The sequence below is a fragment of the Astatotilapia calliptera genome, chromosome 23 (genome assembly GCF_964374335.1).
Source record: "Astatotilapia calliptera chromosome 23, fAstCal68.1, whole genome shotgun sequence".
NCBI classification, from domain to species: domain Eukaryota; kingdom Metazoa; phylum Chordata; class Actinopteri; order Cichliformes; family Cichlidae; genus Astatotilapia; species Astatotilapia calliptera.
The window spans coordinates 22,067,138-22,085,630 of record NC_137443.1 but is presented as its reverse complement, the minus strand read 5'-3'; the positions used below and the strand labels follow the sequence as shown (position 1 = coordinate 22,085,630).

The 18,493-nt window shown below is 39.9% G+C and overlaps 2 protein-coding genes across 5 annotated transcripts in view; both read left to right on the top strand.

The window, feature by feature from the left end:
* Positions 1-12,921, top strand: part of crfa4 (cytokine receptor family, class I receptor 4) — a 60,085-nt gene extending 47,164 nt beyond the window's left edge. For all 3 annotated transcript variants that reach the window (XM_026158600.2, XM_026158599.2, XM_026158601.2), the window contains exons 5-9: positions 4,421-4,599; positions 5,255-5,408; positions 7,086-7,173; positions 8,714-8,783; positions 9,219-12,921. In XM_026158600.2, the coding sequence (XP_026014385.1) occupies positions 4,421-4,599; positions 5,255-5,408; positions 7,086-7,173; positions 8,714-8,783; positions 9,219-9,896 (1,169 nt within the window). In that variant the 3' untranslated portion in view covers positions 9,897-12,921. The remainder of the gene's footprint in view (positions 1-4,420; positions 4,600-5,254; positions 5,409-7,085; positions 7,174-8,713; positions 8,784-9,218) is intronic.
* A 4,471-nt stretch (positions 12,922-17,392) lies between these two features.
* styxl2 (serine/threonine/tyrosine interacting like 2) overlaps positions 17,393-18,493 on the top strand; it is a 35,991-nt gene continuing 34,890 nt past the window's right edge. Inside the window, exon 1 of one of the 2 annotated variants that reach the window (XM_026159376.2) lies at positions 17,393-17,457. The gene's annotated coding sequence lies outside the window, so the exon portion shown is untranslated. The remainder of the gene's footprint in view (positions 17,458-18,493) is intronic. The other variant, XM_026159377.2, reaches the window with a different exon arrangement.

The window sequence follows — 18,493 nt, the reverse complement described above, 5'->3', positions numbered from 1 at the left end:
ATAAACCCATTTTTTAAAAAAGAAATCTTCATGCTCAGACAGCCAGCTGCGCCACCTGTGGTCAAAGCAGCAGCGAAATAAAGGGCAAAAGTGAGATGACTTTATTGTCTGCAGGCTTTAATTCATTTTACCTCCTGGAAAACTTAAAAGATTGCATAAATAAGATAATTCACAGCAAGTTCACGGGAAGGAGAACTTGTTCTAATCTCAAACTCGATATAAATCAGAAACAGAAAAACATTTGTACACGAAGAGCCAAAGGACTTTGGACTGGAAATCAGTAGGTTTTTAACTTTTCCTCACTGTCATCATAATTGAGCTGTAATTTTATGTGTATCTGGTAAAAAGCCACCAAATGTGTTATTAGTACAAGCAGCTCAATATGACCTTTATTCACTATGTAAATAACAGGTTTTGTCCTTGCTCAAAATTAGCCCTAACCAAGTACAGCTGTAAATTTGACCTCTTTATCATTACATCACACCATTCATTAAAAAAAATTAACACTCAAGGACAGAGGAGGATCTTTAGGCTCATCTTCAAGTTCATAAAAAGACAAAGAGAACTTGACAGTTGACAGAGCTGCCAGTTTGCCGAGAACTAGGAGTTAATAACAACTGTAATAGTCACTGTGATGGCGTGAATAATTACCCACCTACTTCATCTGGATTGGATTAATCCTGAACCTAAATAGAGGATAATAGGGGGATGTGAGGTGTGCACTATGAAGGGAGATTAAAGGAAGCGTTGTGGCTATCTGGCTGAATCACCATGGTACTTACCCTCAACACATAACCTCATCTGGACAGGTCGTGTTTAGAGTTTTGATTTAAAATTGTCTTTAAGTGTAACAAGTACCGTCTGCTGAGGGAATACCTTTTACACATAAACTGTATATAACAGATGGACACAGCCACAGTGATGTCACACATTGGTTTGTGTGTAAGTGTTTTGGCTATGCTTTTTTTGTAACCTAGAGGGACCATGTTTGGATGACAGGTCAGAATGCTGTGTTGTCAACATTTGGCTCTTTTGGCACTTTCCATTTGTACTTTTGCAGAACACACTGTCTGCTGTCTCCTCACAACTTACATACATTTAAATTCCTGAATCAGAAAATACATTACCAATTGGCTTGGCTCTTAACTCCATTTTTAGCTGGAATGGCAACAAATCAAGCAGATTAGAAAGCTGTTCAGTCTATTACAGAGCCTATTCAATTTGGGAAAACAAATTTTACTTTGCTTTGGTCCAAAGCTAAAGTGATTTCCTCGTCTCCTTCATTATGGCACAGTGCCATACCTGAATGCGCTTCTTCAGCTCTATTTAAATGGATCTAGTTTAACATTTAACATCTTTAATGAGCAGCTGTCAGTTTGGAAAGAAACAGCAGCATTGAGAGCAGATTGAGTGGCAAAATAAATGTTTTCACTTATGAATTCACAAGATTAATGGTTTTCTCCCAGCACTGCTCTCTTGACTTATTTTCAGAGCCTGTTGCTTTCTGCCAGAATATGTTTTAAGGCTTAATAACCTCTACTCACATCCCGTTGCCCTGTTCCACTGACTCACCGTCCCGACTGACATGATTGCTGACTTCTTGGCTAAATTGGATTTATTCTGTTAATGGCAGTAAAAAGTAACACTTAAGCACAAGTCTGCAAAGCAAATGGAAATCTAGTTGTGTGAAAAAAGGGGAATGTAATTATATGTCTCCACATGAGGTAGATAAATCAGGGTTCCCATGCATTCTTAAGAAGTTTTAAAAAGTATGAAATTTGATTTCACATAAAATGTCTTTACTTCTGAAAGGCCTTTTTAGTTTTTAAAAGGTATTTATGACAGAAACAAATCATAGTACTTAATCAAATATACAGTCATGGTAAAATAAAATTTCACCCTTTTTAAATTCAAATATTTTACATTTCATCAGCAAGTGTGAGCACCTCTATAAAAGTTTTGGGAGTTTGCTAGTCAGGAACATTCAGGTGTGCGGTAACTCAATGCCAAGAAGGAAAGACATCAGCAATGGTCTTAGAGAAGCAACCTGCCTATCGCTTACTGAAGCGTTGTAAGATAATACATAACAATAATAATGGTAAATGGCCTGCATTTGTATAGCGCTTTTCTAGTCCCTTTCTAGTCCAAAGCGCTTCACACTACATTCAGTCATTCACACACATGCGATGGCAAGCTACATTGTAGCCACAGCTGCCCTGGGGCACACTGACAGAGGCGAGGCGCCACCGGGCCCTCTGACCACCACCAGTAGGCAAACACGGGGTTAGTATCTTGCCCAAGGATATTTGGCATGCAGCCAGGAGGCAGCCTGGGATCGAACCACCGAGCTTCTGATTAGTGGCTGACCTGCTCTGCCACCTGAGCTACAGCATAGCTGCCACATCAGAATCGCTTCATTTCCTAATTTCAGAGAGTCTTCTTTATACCTACACAAATATACGAACAGTGCTAATTTGACCATTTCAAAATCTATTATTGCTTATCATGTTTACCATAATAATATAAGATAACAATAAAGTTAATAAATAAATAATAAATAGTTATTATTTGTTCAAACCAGCCTCAGAATCTCTCAGTATGCTCAGTCTGAACTGAAGTAATTTAGCTGTGGAGCATTTCAAGGTTAACCATGTGAGTGAGCTCCTGATGTAATTAGAATCTTGTTTCACTTCATATTGAGTCTATTAGCAGCCATTCATTCTTACTTAAATATAAGATTCACAAGGTCATTCCTTAATTGAGGGAAGTTTTTTAAAGGCCTCAGACCCTGCTTATATTGAGATTCTGTGTGTAATGACCAGCTGCTAATCTCATTTATTGGGGACTGAGTGTCTGTTATTATCCAGATGCTGCACAATTGGACCAGAGCAGTCCACTTCCTCAGCTGGTTTTGAGGGGTTGCAGATCGGAGGTCTGCTTGGCATCATTATCACTGAACACGTGCGTGAAGCAGCGTCATGTGACCAGCAGTGTAGTGCTCTTTTTTTTGTGTGCCTCAGATGTCAGGGGAGGTCAGAGACGTCGCTCTTATCACAGCCATGCAGGAGATTCAGCTAACAGCTGCAGATAGGCGTTTTCACTGGAATTGAATTAAAGGTTACAGTTTCAGTGTTAGAAACGAATTATTCTCATGACTCATTACTGAAATGTTGCACACCTAAGAAGAAGCAAACACACCTTAGATGAATCAGTCAGAGGGTGAATTTCCCTCTGACAAATACCCTTTGATGTCGAATTTCAATTAGAGTTTTAATGAGAACACTCCAATACATTTTCAGACTCACTACATAATGAGTTTGACATTTTTTAATGTTAAAATATAGAGAGTGTAGTGTTTATATTATATCCCTGTATAGTACTCTCAAAGCCTCCCAATATGCTTCAAGTTCAAGTTCAAGGTTCTTTATTTGTCACATGCATAGTTATACAAGTATAACACACAGTGAAATGTAGCCTGACACGCTCCTCGACATGTGCAAAGAAATTGGGAGGGGGGGGGGGGGGGGAGGGGGTGTAGAGGAAGAACATTATATATATATGTAGTATATACATTGGGTGAATGTGCAGTAGTAGCAGCAAGCAGGTGAATTCTGTACATTAATATGAATAGACATCTGACTATTTTACAGGATAGACAATTTAAAATTAAAGGAATTGAAATGTACATTGTGCCTTGGTTTAGTGTCTGGAAGAGTCCTGTCTCAGTCAATTATAGATGATGTGAGAGGGCGGGTGTGTGTGTTTAGGGCCCGGATGGCTTGGGGATAGAAGCTCCTCTTGAGTCTCTCTGTCCTTGCCCGGATGATGCAGAACCTTCTACCAGATTGCAGAAGTTGGAACAGTTTGTTGCCAGGATGGGACGGGTCCTTCAGTATCTGCGCTGCTCTAGTCCGGCATCTCCTGGTGTAGGTGTCCTGAAGCGGGGGGAGAGCAATCCTGCAGCAGCATTCTGCTGTACGGATCACTCTCTGGAGAGCTTTTTGGTCCTTCACACAGCTGTTCCCGAACCACGATGTCATGTTCTGTGTGAGGATGCTCTCCACAGCGCCTGTATAGAAAATCCTGAGGATCTTTGGAGAGACCCTGAACTTCCTCAGTTGTCGTAGGTGATACAGGCGCTGCCTGGCCTTTTTGGTCTGGACCTGAATGTGGGCAGCCCATGTCAGGTCTGAGGAGATGTGGACACCAAGATACTTGAAGGACTGCACCCTCTCCGCTGGAGCTCCATTGATGATAATGGGCTTGTAGTCTCTGTGCTGACCCCTTCTGAAGTCCACCACCAGTGATAAGTAGGGTACTAATAGTTCCTACCCAAGTCTAAGAGAAAAGAGAACCCAGAATTTTGACAATTCTGATACACTAGTATTTACCATGTTCTGGATCCTTTTTTTGTTCACAGTTCAGACGGAAACACCAGTCAACCTGACCTACAACCTGACAGACGTCGGTGGTGATGAAATGGGCCACAATGCGCTGATCTCCTGGACCTACCCGGTGCCTGCCCATGTGCAGTACGGTTGGATCACGCTGGTCTATGAGCTGCAGTACAGACGTATTACCGAGCCAGACAACTGGAAGGTAAAGAGAGAAGTAATAATGAACTACAGATGAGTTTTTATACAAATGGAAGAAAAGAAAAAAAGTTCTTGGGGGAAGATCTTTACATTTACAGTTCTGGATATTTATTTAGGAAAGAAAAGAAATCTTTACATCACTGAGGTGTGTTTCTGAATTAAATTGGTGATATTTGCCTTTATTTTATTTTACTTTTAAAAATAATTTAAGCGCAGACAACTGATTCAAATGTGAGATTACAGTCATTTGTTTTAATCGAGTTTTGGTTTCAGGTGAATGAGAAACTAGCTTGTGGGTGTGAGGAAAATGTTGGGTGCATCATCTACATAAAAGATAATATTTTGAATCTTGTACAGAATTTAATTAATAGACATTAGAAAAAACAAGCTCAAACAAAAATGTGATGAGGATGGCAAACTTCAACAAAATGTCAGGAAAAAAGAGGAGAGACCCTAAATTGAGCACATAGAATCTCAAGATACAAAACAAACGAACCAAGAACTTAAAAAAAATTTGCCAACAAAATCCTGTGTAAAACAATGTGGCAGAAAATGTTATACACGTTACACTGAGTTCATTACTCTTCTTTAGACAGAGTTTTACGTATAAAGTAGTTCATTATGGTCTGCATGTCACAGAACATGTTGTCTGTATGCAGGTGAAGTATCCTCTGCGTGAGCCTCAGGTGGAGCTGCTTGGACTCCCGGTGGACGACTACGTGGTCCGAGTTCGTTGCCGTGCGCAGCACTCCAAGCTGTGGAGTGACTGGAGCGCCACGCTGGTGATGAGCATCCCCCCGAGGCAGTCTGCAGGTACATCAGCAGCCAGACGGAGTAACGGTGCTGATTTACATGCTACTGGTTTTGACTTTCAAGTGTTTCTTATTTTTACATTTATTGTTGGTTTAATTGCAGTGAACACAGTATGTTTCTGCATTTTTAAATTATATTTTGTCGGTTTCTCATGAGATTCATTTTGAACAAATTTTAAGGCAAGTACAAAAAAGTTAAGCACCTATTTTTATTGTAGATCCTAACTAAAGCTTTATAATGCAGGCATAAAATCACATTGCATTTAGTACAGGCAATGACAAGACATCAATAACTTAAAAAAAACACCATCCAGTTAAAAGCTCTCAACACAGACTCAGTAGTGCTGTGGCACAGGAGGAAGGATTCAAACATCTACAGCTTGACACTAGACATTAATCCTGCAGACACATGCTAAGCTTTTTAAGCACATTAAGCATATTTCTTTTACATGCAATGTTGTTTTAAAAAAAACAAATTTAAAAAAACAAACAAAAAAAGACAGTTTTTCAGACATAGAAACAGCATTTCTTTCAGTGCAGTGCCAGGATTCTGAATTTGGACAGAATGGATCAGATCTATTTGAGCTGAGGATTCACATTACAGAAGTTAATGTTTTTAATGCTACCTTCTATTTATTACAAGCAGGTACATGTGCCTGTATCAATCAAGGAAGCAGTACCCAATCAATCACTGTTATTTTTGCTGTACATTAGAAATACTAATATAAGCCAGTTCACAAGCTGTGGGCAGTGACTGAAAGAGGCTCTCCCTCAGTGATCGGGTGAGAACTTCAGTCATTTGGGAGGGATTCAGATTAGATCTGCTACTACTCCATAGATGATGGATGGATGGATGGATGGCTAGACACTGAAATCCAACTGAAATTAAATAAATCCTGTCTTATTTGAATTATTTCCATCATATAGGCTAGATCACAGTAAAAGAGAGCTGAAGAAAGAGACTGTTTGATAAGCTACATTGACTCTCATCAGTCGAGAGGCTCATTGTATTTAAATTCATTAACTTCTCTCAATAGAAACTGCCTCTGCTTTCAAAGAGAACGATATGCAGAAATGTTCAGCTCTGTGTAGTTCTACTGTGAAAAAAAGCTACTGTGTAAAATACATGTGACCCATTTATTAACAATCTCAGGGAAAATTAGTTTTTTCCCCTAAGGGTAGTGTAAATATCTTTTAAACAGCAGGAGAGAGCCATGCTGCTTCAATAAGCATCATGCCATGTCACAAGATATGCATCCACAGCAGTATGCAATGCAAAAGAAAAAAAATTAAAGAAAGTTTCTTTGCTGAATGACTCCTGCTTGCTTAACATGCATCAGCTCGTGTGAAATGGCCTGTTCTGATTGGTGTGAATGATAAATTAATGAATGTTATCTTCAAAGATTGGAAAACGACAGTCTTTTTTCATTTTTTATTTTTAATTGTATTTGTTATAATCATTTAACATGAAATCGAGGAAAATCTCTCTCACAGGCAGTCCTGATGGGCTCTTTGTTAAATTGGTGGGTCCAAGCCCCTTAGGCCCACCCACAACATCACAAAAGATTTCCTCTGTTAAAAAAACATCCCTTTTCCCAATTAAATGTGTCACTGAAGGAGTAAAGCTGCAGGGGAGGAGGAGAGGGACGGTGACTCAAGGTGTGTTTTACCTGTGCAGGTAAATTGCTGGTGCTGATTCTGGTGACTGGAGTTGGCGTTGTGGCTCTGCTTGTTATCACCTTCAGTATTGTTCTACAAAGCAAGAGGTGAGAAAAAATACACATCTGTTTCTATCTTTGTCTTGCCACATATACACATGCGCCCGGACACACAAACACACACACATCATTTGATTTAGATTTTTGGGTTTAATATTGCAGGTGTAGAAGTAAGACGCTAACTGCTGCCCTGCTTCTTGTTTTTGTAGCTGTCAATAAGAATTTTCTTTACATCTGAACTGATTCATTTTTAGGAAGACCTTCAAATTTGTAAAGAATGTTCAGCTGCAGAGAAATTGTTAAACTTAAATTGTTAAACTATCCAATTCTGACGCACAGGAAGAGCAGGCTCAGAGATAACGCTACATTTTTTAAAAAGATTAAATACATTTTATGGCTGGAACACTGACTTCGTTCAATGTGTGTGTGCTAGCTTAGTGCTGCTGTGAAGCTGCCTATTTTATGTGTGTCAATTAAAGGCAAGTACACCCTTTTTCAAGGTTTTACATATCACTACATATTAAAAATAATCTAGTCCCACCAGAGCATTTCAATCAGGTTAAAGTCTGGACTTTGACTGAGCCACAGTCAGTCTGCTGTAGATTCTCTACTGTGCTTGGGATCATTGTCCTGTTTAATGACACAGTTTGGGCCGAGCTTTAGTTGTTGGACAGATGGTCTCAAATTTGACTCTAGAATACTTGGATATACAGAGCACCTCATGGTCAACTCATTGACTTGTGGCTGCAAAACAAGCCTAACTCATGATCCCTCCACCACCATGCTGTAAGCTGGTATGAATTGTTTGTGCTGATACACTGTGTTTGTTTGTGCATTATGATCAGACATCTTTACTTTGGTCTCTTCTGCCCAAAGGATGTCTTCTGGTTTGTTCAGATGCATCACTGCAAACTTAAGCTGTGTTGCAATGTTCTTTTTAGAGAGAAGTTGTTTTCTCTTGGCAACCCCTTCAAACCAGCTTGTTGATCAGTCTTTTTTGAATAATCCTTTTCACAAGAGAAATTATGGACATAGCTTGAAAATGGTCTAAAAAAATTTTCAGGTTAATGGGCCACAACAAATGCATCACCGAGGTCATTGCCCATGTCTTTCCTCCTTGGCATTGTGTTAACATACACCTGAATGCTTCAGACCACCAAACTTCCAAAAGAGTCTACAGTGTAGACTGTGTAGTCACAAAATAGAGGGGGTGTGGCTTATGAGCTATACTACATACAGCCACCAGGAGGTGATCAGGATATTTTGGCTATTTTGGCATGTGTTTGAGCTTCTCTTCCCTATAATTTATCATATCTGCATTGCCCCATAATACACACCAACAGTTCCTATTTAAAGCAGAAAGTGGTTCAGAATAATATTTTCCATGGGAACTTTTCAGAGGCTCCACAGAAACACACTGTGAAAAATAAAGATTAGCTTCACTCCTCAGTGTGGACAAAATGAGCGAACGGCGATAGGTTTTGTCTCTTCTCAGGGTCACACTGTTACAGCGTGGGAGGATGAATGTGTTGTTTTTGTTTGCGTACTGACATGTTCAAACCTCCTCTCTGTCTACATTCACCTTCAGAATAAAAGAGTACTTCCTGCCACCCATTCCAAAGCCACGGATCATCGGGATTGACCCATTGCTCCTGAAGGTAAAATGCGTGCATGCATCCCTCCTTTCAGGGTCGTGTTTTAGCCATTTGTCCTGACCTTGTACTTCTGCTCCTTTATTGCCTTCTTTCCATTTGTTGCTTTTATCTCCCCTCCCCCTCTTTTTCTTATTGTATCCTCATGTTTCTCCTTCTTTTGCTGTTTTCACTGAAAATTGCCCTCATGTTCTTTTTCTTTTTTCTATCACTTTCCTCATTTCCCATTTACATTTTGATTCTATTTTTCCTCATCTTAATTTTCATTTCTCATGCTTTTGCTTTCCTGATCCTCTTCCTCTTAATTTCTTAATTTGCCTTACTATTATTTCCTTTATCATTCTTCTTCTTTTCCCATTTTCTTCTACATCTTAATTTCTCATTGGTTCATTATTTTTTTCTTTATTTATTTATTCCTCCCATCCCCACCTCCATCCTCAGAAGGGGAACTTGGACGAAATCAACCGCCACTTCAGTAACTTCCACAGCTACAGGCCTCCAAGCTACTCTGAGGAAGTCTGGGACCACGTCAGCACTGATGACATCTATCTCACCACACCGAAGCACAGCAGCGACGCACACAACCCTTCGGAATCAGAGAGGGACACCTTAATAGTTCCCTGCAACCCGGCGCCCTTAGAAGTGTCCACCCGGCATCAGCTCACAGCTCTAAACCCAAACTCGTACATGCAGAATGTGCCACCTTACTGCTCTTTACCCAATAAAGCCTTCACCCCACCTCTGAGTATTCCTTCCCCGTGGCCGATGCCAGAGATCGTATCACTGCCCCGGACGGACTACAGCATGATGGAACATCCCAGCCTTTCCAACACCATCCCCACTCCAGACCTCACTTTCAGCACCAGCCCCTCACCGCAGGACTTCTACACCTGTGTCCAGCTCTTAAATGAAAGTGGTGAGGTACATCTAGTGCCATGCTTGCCGCCGCCATACTGCAGGGAGTTCCCACCTCTCCCAAGGGCTAATTTAGATACTGCAGAGAAGGAGGAGAAAAAGAAGACAACCAACCACCAAACTAGGAAGAATGATGGTGGCAACTCTGAGAAGAGTGAGGCGGCTGTCCCTCTGCTGCCTGTTGCTGTTGACAACAGTGGCTGAGTCACAGGAAGGAGATCTATAAACTTTGAGAAAATGCGTCTAACGCAGAGACTTTTAAAATATGCAAAGTAAAATCTCCTGTAACCTGCTGGTTTGACTGGAAAGTGATACTGTTCTGTTCCACACCATTCAAGCTTCAAAGAAGAAGAGCACCTGGTTGACTTAACAACAGGAAGTAAATCTGCAAGCTCAAAGAGCCTTTTTTTTTAGCTTGCTAACATCCTGATCTAGTATTGGAAACCATTTAAAAGACTATGGACCAACAATACTGATGCAATAAAGAACATTATGTTTCGATGACCAACATTTGGGCACTCACAGTATTGAAACTGATCATTTCAAAGACACTTGGCTAAATTTTAAGTTTCACATGCACTATGCTAGAGCTAAAATCAAAGAAATCAATAGTTAAGAGGAAAAAAATCAAGACTAAATTAATACAAGCAAGCACGTCATCCACAAAAGCTGGATTTCCTGATGAGATTAACACTGAGCTCTATTTATGGGTAATGGAGTTCATCAAACTTGAGGAAGCGTAACTGTAAATAAAATAATATAAATGTCACTTTACCACTCGCTGCTTTTCCCCAAAGCTTCTCATTCAGGGTTGTATGTCTTCTCAGGAAAAAGTGCAATCTGATGTTGAAGGGTGTTTGATTTACGGGGATTGTTTAACTTTCATCCCACTGTTTTCTCTTTCAGTGTCATTAAAGCAACATCTGGTGCATATTACACATATATGTTACAAAGCTGTAAATATGGCAATCTTCATGTCCAGGATATCAACTTATTCCATTGTGTAGTACTTACATGTGCCGGCCTTGTAGGGGAATATTTGCATCACTTTCAGAATGTGAGTCTGGCACATTTCAGTGGGTGTCCCAGACTGGGGAGGAATAAAAAAAAAAAAAATTATATATATATATATATGTGTGTGTGTGTGTGTGTGTGTGTGTGTGTGTGTGTGTGTGTGTGTGTGTGTGTGTGTGTGTGTGTGTGTGGGTGACGGAAAGGCTTGGCTCCGAAGTTAAACTCACACTCCTGGTATGACATGAAGCTGGCTGCTGCCAAGAAGCCGGACTTGGCAGATGAGAACACCTGTTTCTCTTCAGAGGAGGAACCTGTTACATTTTCAGTCCAGAGTCCCAAAAGATTTATTTAGAGATTTATTCCAGAAATATAAGGAATCAAGGAAAAGTAACTCCACTCCCTCAGAAAGACAGAAACTGTGAATTTATTTTCATTGTACTCAGTATGTTTAACTTTATGAGGTCTCAGTCAGGACCCTATATTTTGGAGAGAAGCAAAAGGCATTCTGATTGCTGTAACGTTTGGGAATTGGGATAATAACAAAATGACTTTGTAATCGCTAAGCATCAGTATAATCACTGAGACCTCACAGGATTAACAAACTTCTACCTCTGGCCACATCTCTTTAGTTTCCATAGAATATTTAATAAGGTAAAGCCCTCCCCCTCTGGTCTATTACACAATAGTATATATTTTCATAACAGATGGTTTTAGTCAGGATTAAAAAATAACACTATTACAAAAAGTGTTATATATATTTTTTGAAATGATGAAAGACCACCCTCAGGTAGTGTGTTCTTTATTTTCTTGGATCGAAGTGACATATTTTGGAAATCAAAGAGAACCAGTGCATGCATTTAAATTGCAGTATTACATTTTGTATTTAGGTCAAGGAATTCAAAGAGTCTGAGGACTCGTCAGGGGTTAAATACAAAGAGTTGGTTGAAAAAGAAGGATATTTTTAAAGAGCAAATCCAATCTGTCCATCTGCTGCTGGCTGATCTTTGGTGCCAGGTGATCTTACTCTATTTCCAGATTGTAATGACAGCTAAAATTAGAAAGCTGTTCTAGCCCTATTCTTCAGACCAATGGGATGAACAATACCTGTAGTGTGTCTAAGACATAAGGCCTCTTGATGTATCAGTCTTAATTCTGAATGTCCTAACTCTTCCACAATTTATATCCTAGACACCCTGAGAAGGATTTGACCAGTCAGCATCCTGACATTCAAGCCCAACAATATCATGAAATCATTTGGCTGTTTTAGAATGTCTTAAAACATTTCCAGCATCAGAGTGCCAAACATGCCACCAAAGAAAAGCCAGTAGCATTTTACCAGCTGGATACACTAGGTGATTTTTGATTCCTTAAGCCTCAGAGAAATGCTGTAACCACTGTGTTGAGGTGGGTTCTGTAGCTTACTAATAATTTCTACCTTGTTATTGTCGAAATGGCTGCCATTGTTGTCCCACTAGCTGTTTCAGGACACAGAAATACATGAAATGACCACAAAATCATACTTTAGCAGTGGAAAGCAATGAGTTCCTATCCTGTTGCCATGGTTACCAGAGAGTTTTACATGTGTTTGCTGGTTAATTCCATTAAAAAGTCTTTTTCCAACATGATGATGATATCTTGACAGTGCAGTGCCAGGAGATCACCGGAGATCAGCTGCAGGTGCGTGGGCCAAGGGCGTGAGCCCAATCTGAGCTCCGCCCAGGCAGACAGGTAGGAGAGAGAGAGAGAGCAAGGCAAGGGGAGCAGAGAGACAGTAAAACAACAAGCACTTGTGGCCACACTGGGCTGGCCGGGGAGGCACAGGGACCATGACACACCGCTGCCCTGTTAGCTCTGACACTGAGAAGTGTGCCGTCACCGTGGGGTTTTTTTCTTGTGGATGTTGCAGTTAGACGTCGTGATGTTACCTCTTCTTGTGCCTGTACGTGCCTTTTCTCACAGAGTACTATTTGTTTGCTATTCCTCTGTCGTGTTGAACTCTCAAGCAGCCAACGTGCCACTCCTACACTCCTGGAAATCTTTTAATATGAGCATAAATGGCTGATGGGTGAACACCTACAGTGTCTGCACATGTGTGCTGTGTGGAGCATGTACAAAACCTACTCAGTGTTAGTTACAGTTTCACCTTTTATTGTGTCTAGACAAAAGCACTTTCGATTACTCTTCAATAAAATAAAGAGTTTAAAAGCTTCTAAAAGTGTGTGGGCTTCATCATTCTTAATGCACACACCTTTAAATCAAAACTGTTTGAGATGGTTGATAAAACGGAGTGATTCGTGATTGCTCCAAGAATAATCCTTCTTGTTTATTTCCTCTCATGTTTCTCACTAATGTGTCCAAATTGCAGTTACCTGTCAGCATAACTGGATTTGGTTCTGTCCTGCCTCCTATGCGAGTTATATCTTCTTGTCCTTGTGATGATCAACAACTTATTGAAGATAGATAAATGGTTACTAAATATTAATGAACTGTCAATATATCATTTATAAATGCCTAGAATAAAGAGCTAGGCTTACTTTAGGCGGAACTGGGCTTATCGTAAGTTTTATTTTGTAACAGGCTAAAGGAACCAAACACCAAAAGAAGCTAAAAATGAAAAAAGTAGAAAATAAATAATGTGAAATTAAGAGAAAAACAGTGGTTTTTGTGAGAGTCAAATGTGTCATGTGTGAAAGTCCACTGACTGCTCAAGTTTTCCCTGGATGCTCCATTTTCATTCCTCAGTCTGAGCACATGGTTCTTTGGTAGGTCACAGTCCCTTCCACCAGAGATACAATCAGACACCAGGAGTTAAGGAGTGAAGTAGGTGTTCTACTTAAGGAGCCTTCCTTGTTGTTGTTGTTTTTATTAAATATGCTGATTGGAACAGTTCCATCATTTACCCACTGTTTTTTGTTTGTTTGTTTGTTTGTTTTTTAAAGCAGGCATTTAATGATCTCAACATGACAGTATTCCTGGACCTGTTTATATTGTCACAGTCATGTGAAAAAGAAAGATTTCTTTGCAGTCCTGTGGCAAACGCTCTGTGATTCAGTAGCTCGTGGAACCCCCTTTAACTGCAACAAACTGAATTCATCATTCAATGTTCCACTTTATCAGTCTCTCACATGGTTATGGGGGAATTTTGACCCTCTCTTCTTGCTTCATAGAGGTGTGTATGCACTCATTTATGCACGGCCCTCTTAAAGTCCCTCGGCAGCATTTCAATCAGGTTGACATTTGGACTTTGACTGGGCCTCTATCTTTTTCTTTTTCAGCCATTCTGTTGTACATTTTCTGCAGTGCTTGGCATCCAGTTTGGTCCAAGCTTTAGCTGTTAGACAGAAGTCCTCACATTTGAATCTAGAATACGTTGGTATACAGAGGAGTTCATGGTCAGCTCAGTGACAGCTCCACGTTGGGCTCATATGTTCAAAGGATATTATTCTATAAGTATTCAAGTATTCAAGCTGCCATGTTCTTTTTAGCGAGAAGAGGCTTATACCGGGAAATCCTTTCAAACAAGTCATACTTGGTCGTTTTTCTTATTATGAGGTCTGTAGCATCTGAGATGTAACCCATAGTTTTTTGCAGTTTGAACATTGCATGGGCTTTCTTCTATTTAGCCTCTTAATCAGCATCCTTTCAGCAGATCCAACATAGCATTGCTATGTAAGCTGTAAGCGTTGTGTCTCAGCAGCTGTGGTGACTAACTAGATCAAGCACTTCAACTATATATCAGAAGCTTTTTTTAAAGAAAAAAAAAGAAGAAGAAAAAGAAATATTCAAGGCCCAGGCAAGAGGAGGCAGAGGATGTGTTGTCTCCTGTCGCTGCTACAGCAGACATGGACATTGCCTCAGATACAAACTTAGGAGGGTGAATTTGGACCCACTGTAACCTAATTGAAAAATAAATTCATTACTCACAACAAAGTTATTAAAGGAAACTTCAGAGGCCAGTGAGAAATGTCCATGTCTGTCACACTGTCACCATAAAATCATGCCTGCTGCTCAGAGTAATGTCAGTGTTAACAGCAGTGTCTCTGTTCCTTCTGTTAAACTGTGCACACAGGTATGCAAGAGTGAGTAACCATGGTTACAAAGGGACGCCATAATCATCATTCCCAGCCGAACACCTCAGGCTATTATGAAATGTTAGCTTTTTTTTTCTTTTCTCTTTCGTGTTATGAGGCGTTGATGGGAGAGAGGAGTTAAACACAAAACATGCTAATAGAAAGGTTTGGTTTTACTGAATAAATAAATAAAATTGCAATCCAGGTATCCACAGAAGGGTAAACAGTCAGGAGGACAGGTGGGGAGTTGGGACTATAGAAACACTTGGACATGGGTGAAAACCTTACAAAAGAGGGAAAACAAAGAAAGCAAAGCAAAGTTGTTGTTGTTTTTTTTTTTAAAGGGAAAAATGGTGAAACCAAGAAAAGAAGAAACAGGAAAAGTCAACCCAGGAAAGGCTCTTTTATACTGACTCAATTATAAAGGGACCAACATTTTCAAAATAAGAGCATGACAGTAAAGAGGGGGCTCAACCTCACAGTTTATCATCTTATATAGCAGCTTTGTCCCTTCCTGCCATACTACAGCAGAGCTGTATCTCACACCACTTTATACACAGAGGGTTAAAAACACTTACTGTATGTGTTCTCAGTCACAGCTCCTCTGCCAATCCTCCTCTATCCTATAGCTTCATTTAGGGTTTCCTTCAAGACTGATTTTAAGGACACAGGCAGAAAAAAAGGCCCTGAACTGGCCGTAGGTTTTCTGTCTGTGTGTATGTCACCCCTGTAATGGACTGGACGGTGTGGTGTGAAGATCAATGTCTGCAAAATCATTAATTTTGTAGCAAATGATAAAGAGTTGATCTGCAGAAGCAGAAAAATATCATCGTATTAATGTCAATGTTCCTGCTTAAAACAGCTGGATTAGAAATCACCACAGGCAGACTCTGAAATTGTGATTATTATAATTTTATCCAAGAGCTTTTCCTGCTCTTTCCATAATTAGCTCTACATGCATGCAGGAAGACTCGTGTATCTTATTAATCTAATGAGACTAAGTTGAAACACATCACGTGAAGTGGAAATAGACTCTCATGGGAAAAGAGGAGTTTAAATTCAGTTTGATCTGCTGAAACATCCAGTAATTGGAATTCATTTTGTGAGCCTTTAAATAATGAGCTCATAATATCAGTGTGTGTGTGAGTGTGTGTGACTTAAATTAGCTGCATTCTCAGACTATAAATAGTCCAGATGATTGTCATCTGACTGCAGATAAACACAGACACACACAAACACAGTTGGGAGACTGTAGTTCCTACCATTGACTGAGAAAATCAGCTTTCTACGGGAGGTCGTGTTACAAAAGCAAAAATAAAAATAGTTCTGTGCACTGAAAGGACAGGAAGGCACTTATCAGTTGTTTGCTGAAGTCCAGTGATACATCAGTGTGGAGTTTTTATTTCTTACTTTTCCTTTCTTTTAGAAGCTTTGTTTCCTGTGTTTCAAAGTCAACGTGTTATTATGCCGAGTGACTATAACGCAGAGAGTTTACCTGCTGTCTGAAACCAGAATACAGGAAAAAACACTAAGTGAAGAAAAGGGGAGGGCAACAGAGGAGTAGAGAGAAAGGGCAAAGAAAGAAACTTTACAAAAGTGTAAAGGAGAGAAAGAAAAGGACTCAATAAAAGGAAAGCTCTGAAGAAAAAAAACGTCATGAATAAATTAAAAAGAAACTGACCTCCAAACACATTTCATGATGTTTTTGGTCATTATTTGATAAGCTTGCAGCATTGCTGATGATGTAACAACATTGTAACTTTAAAGAAAATGAATACAATGTACTGTACAATGTATCTACAACATAAATGCGATAAAGTTTTCTAATGCAACAATGTAACTTTGTTACATATAAGACATACGCTTATCAGATTTAACCTATCTTTTCACAGAAAAGGTAGATAGATAGAAGTAACTCTCATATAATTCACCTATAAAAAATGTGTTTTTAAGAAGGATTTAATATGAAAGTGGGCTTGCTGACCTTATCTCCTTATTTTACAAGAATCAACATTGCTAGGTATTAAGAACACCAAATTTTAAATGTAATGCAGAAGTAATAGACCGAGATAGATGAAATTACCACGACAATACCCCAACCAAATTTTTGTTGGTAGGGAATAAACTAAAGAAAAGGAAGGAAATGCAGGAAGAAAGGCAGTGGGAGGCAGATCTGTTTAAAAGGTAGGAGGAAATGAACAGGAAGTAAAGAAACAAAGGTGGAAAAGAAGAGGAGAGAAAAGGACTGAGAAAAGAAACCAAAGGAATCAAGGAAGAAAGAAGAAGTATGTGAAAAAAGACAGGGGAGGAAACGTAGTAGGAGGGAAGGCGACATAATCATGTTGTGGATGTAAATCTCAGTGAAATTAGAGAAAGCTGAATCCTCCTGCAATGCATGTTATTCAATAAACATTTCCTTAATTTGCATTTAATTTGCATTTTTATCAGTGTGTGTCTCTCCATCTCGGATTGGTTGTGTCTTTTAAGGAGGCCTGTTTAAGTAAAGGTTAACTGAACTGTACTCGAGTAAGAGTACTCAGTTACTCCACAGCTCTGGTGTCAGGTGTCAGGGCCTCCACTGGCCAGGCGGTCCAGGGTGGGGGGAGGTGAGAGGGTCTAACTTTAGGAGTCTGTGTCAGAGCGCTCGGAGTCGGCTTCAGAGGAGCACCTTTCAGACAGAGGTAGGAAAACACACTCACTCTCAGACACACACACTGACACAGGTAGGAGATGTTTTCTATGCAGCTGAAGTCCTGTTTATTATTTCTGAATTTTCACACATCTGATCTGATCTGAGAGCAGCTCTTCCTCTGCTGCTGTTTAAGGCTCAGAGCTGTTAGGTCTCAGCACTGCTGTGAGGCCTGCAGGCTGAGGCAGCTGTCACCGCCTTAAAAATAGACTTGCTGGAAGGCCTCAGCTCACACACACACACACACACACACACACACACACACACACACACACACACACACACACACACACACACACACACACTTATAGCAACATGAGGCTCTGTCTGATTGCTTAGTATCTTAGTCATGGCTGCCTGTTGTTGACCCTTACTGACTGTCGATCAATATAACTGAAAGAATATTTGGTGTTTTGACTTATTTCAGCTGTAATCACAGCTGAGAGAAAAACAAGAAGAAAGAATCAGACTTCTTAAATCTTAATCTGACCTCCCCTCAGGCTGATTATTAATCACTGTCACTGACATAAACTCAAGCTACATATGTTGAGCTTAATGAGAGCAGGGCAATTAGAAATCTGAGTTTTCCTTTTCTGTTTAACACCATCAATTCCACTTAGAGCCAGTCAGTGTTTATGCAAGTATTAAAACCAAGTATCATGTAGACTAGTACTGTGCAATGCTGTATATTTTGATGTTGATCCAATATTGTCAATACTGCCAATAACTGCACAGATACCGATTTGTAGATATAACTTCATGTAGCTAATGTAGGGGAGAGGAGTGTGTCTGAACACATAATGACCACTGTGATTTTTTACTTTTCTCTATAATTAGTTAACACATCAAAACTGTCATGGTTAGCACTGGCAAACTGTGGGAACGGGGAAAAATGGGACCACAAATGCAGGACTCTTCAATGAAATCAATACATTTATTTACAGTGACGTAAATAATCACACAAAAATAAATCCCTGTGCACCCCAGACTCCTGTGCCATGTCTTCCTCCCAGTGTCTGTGCTCTGTG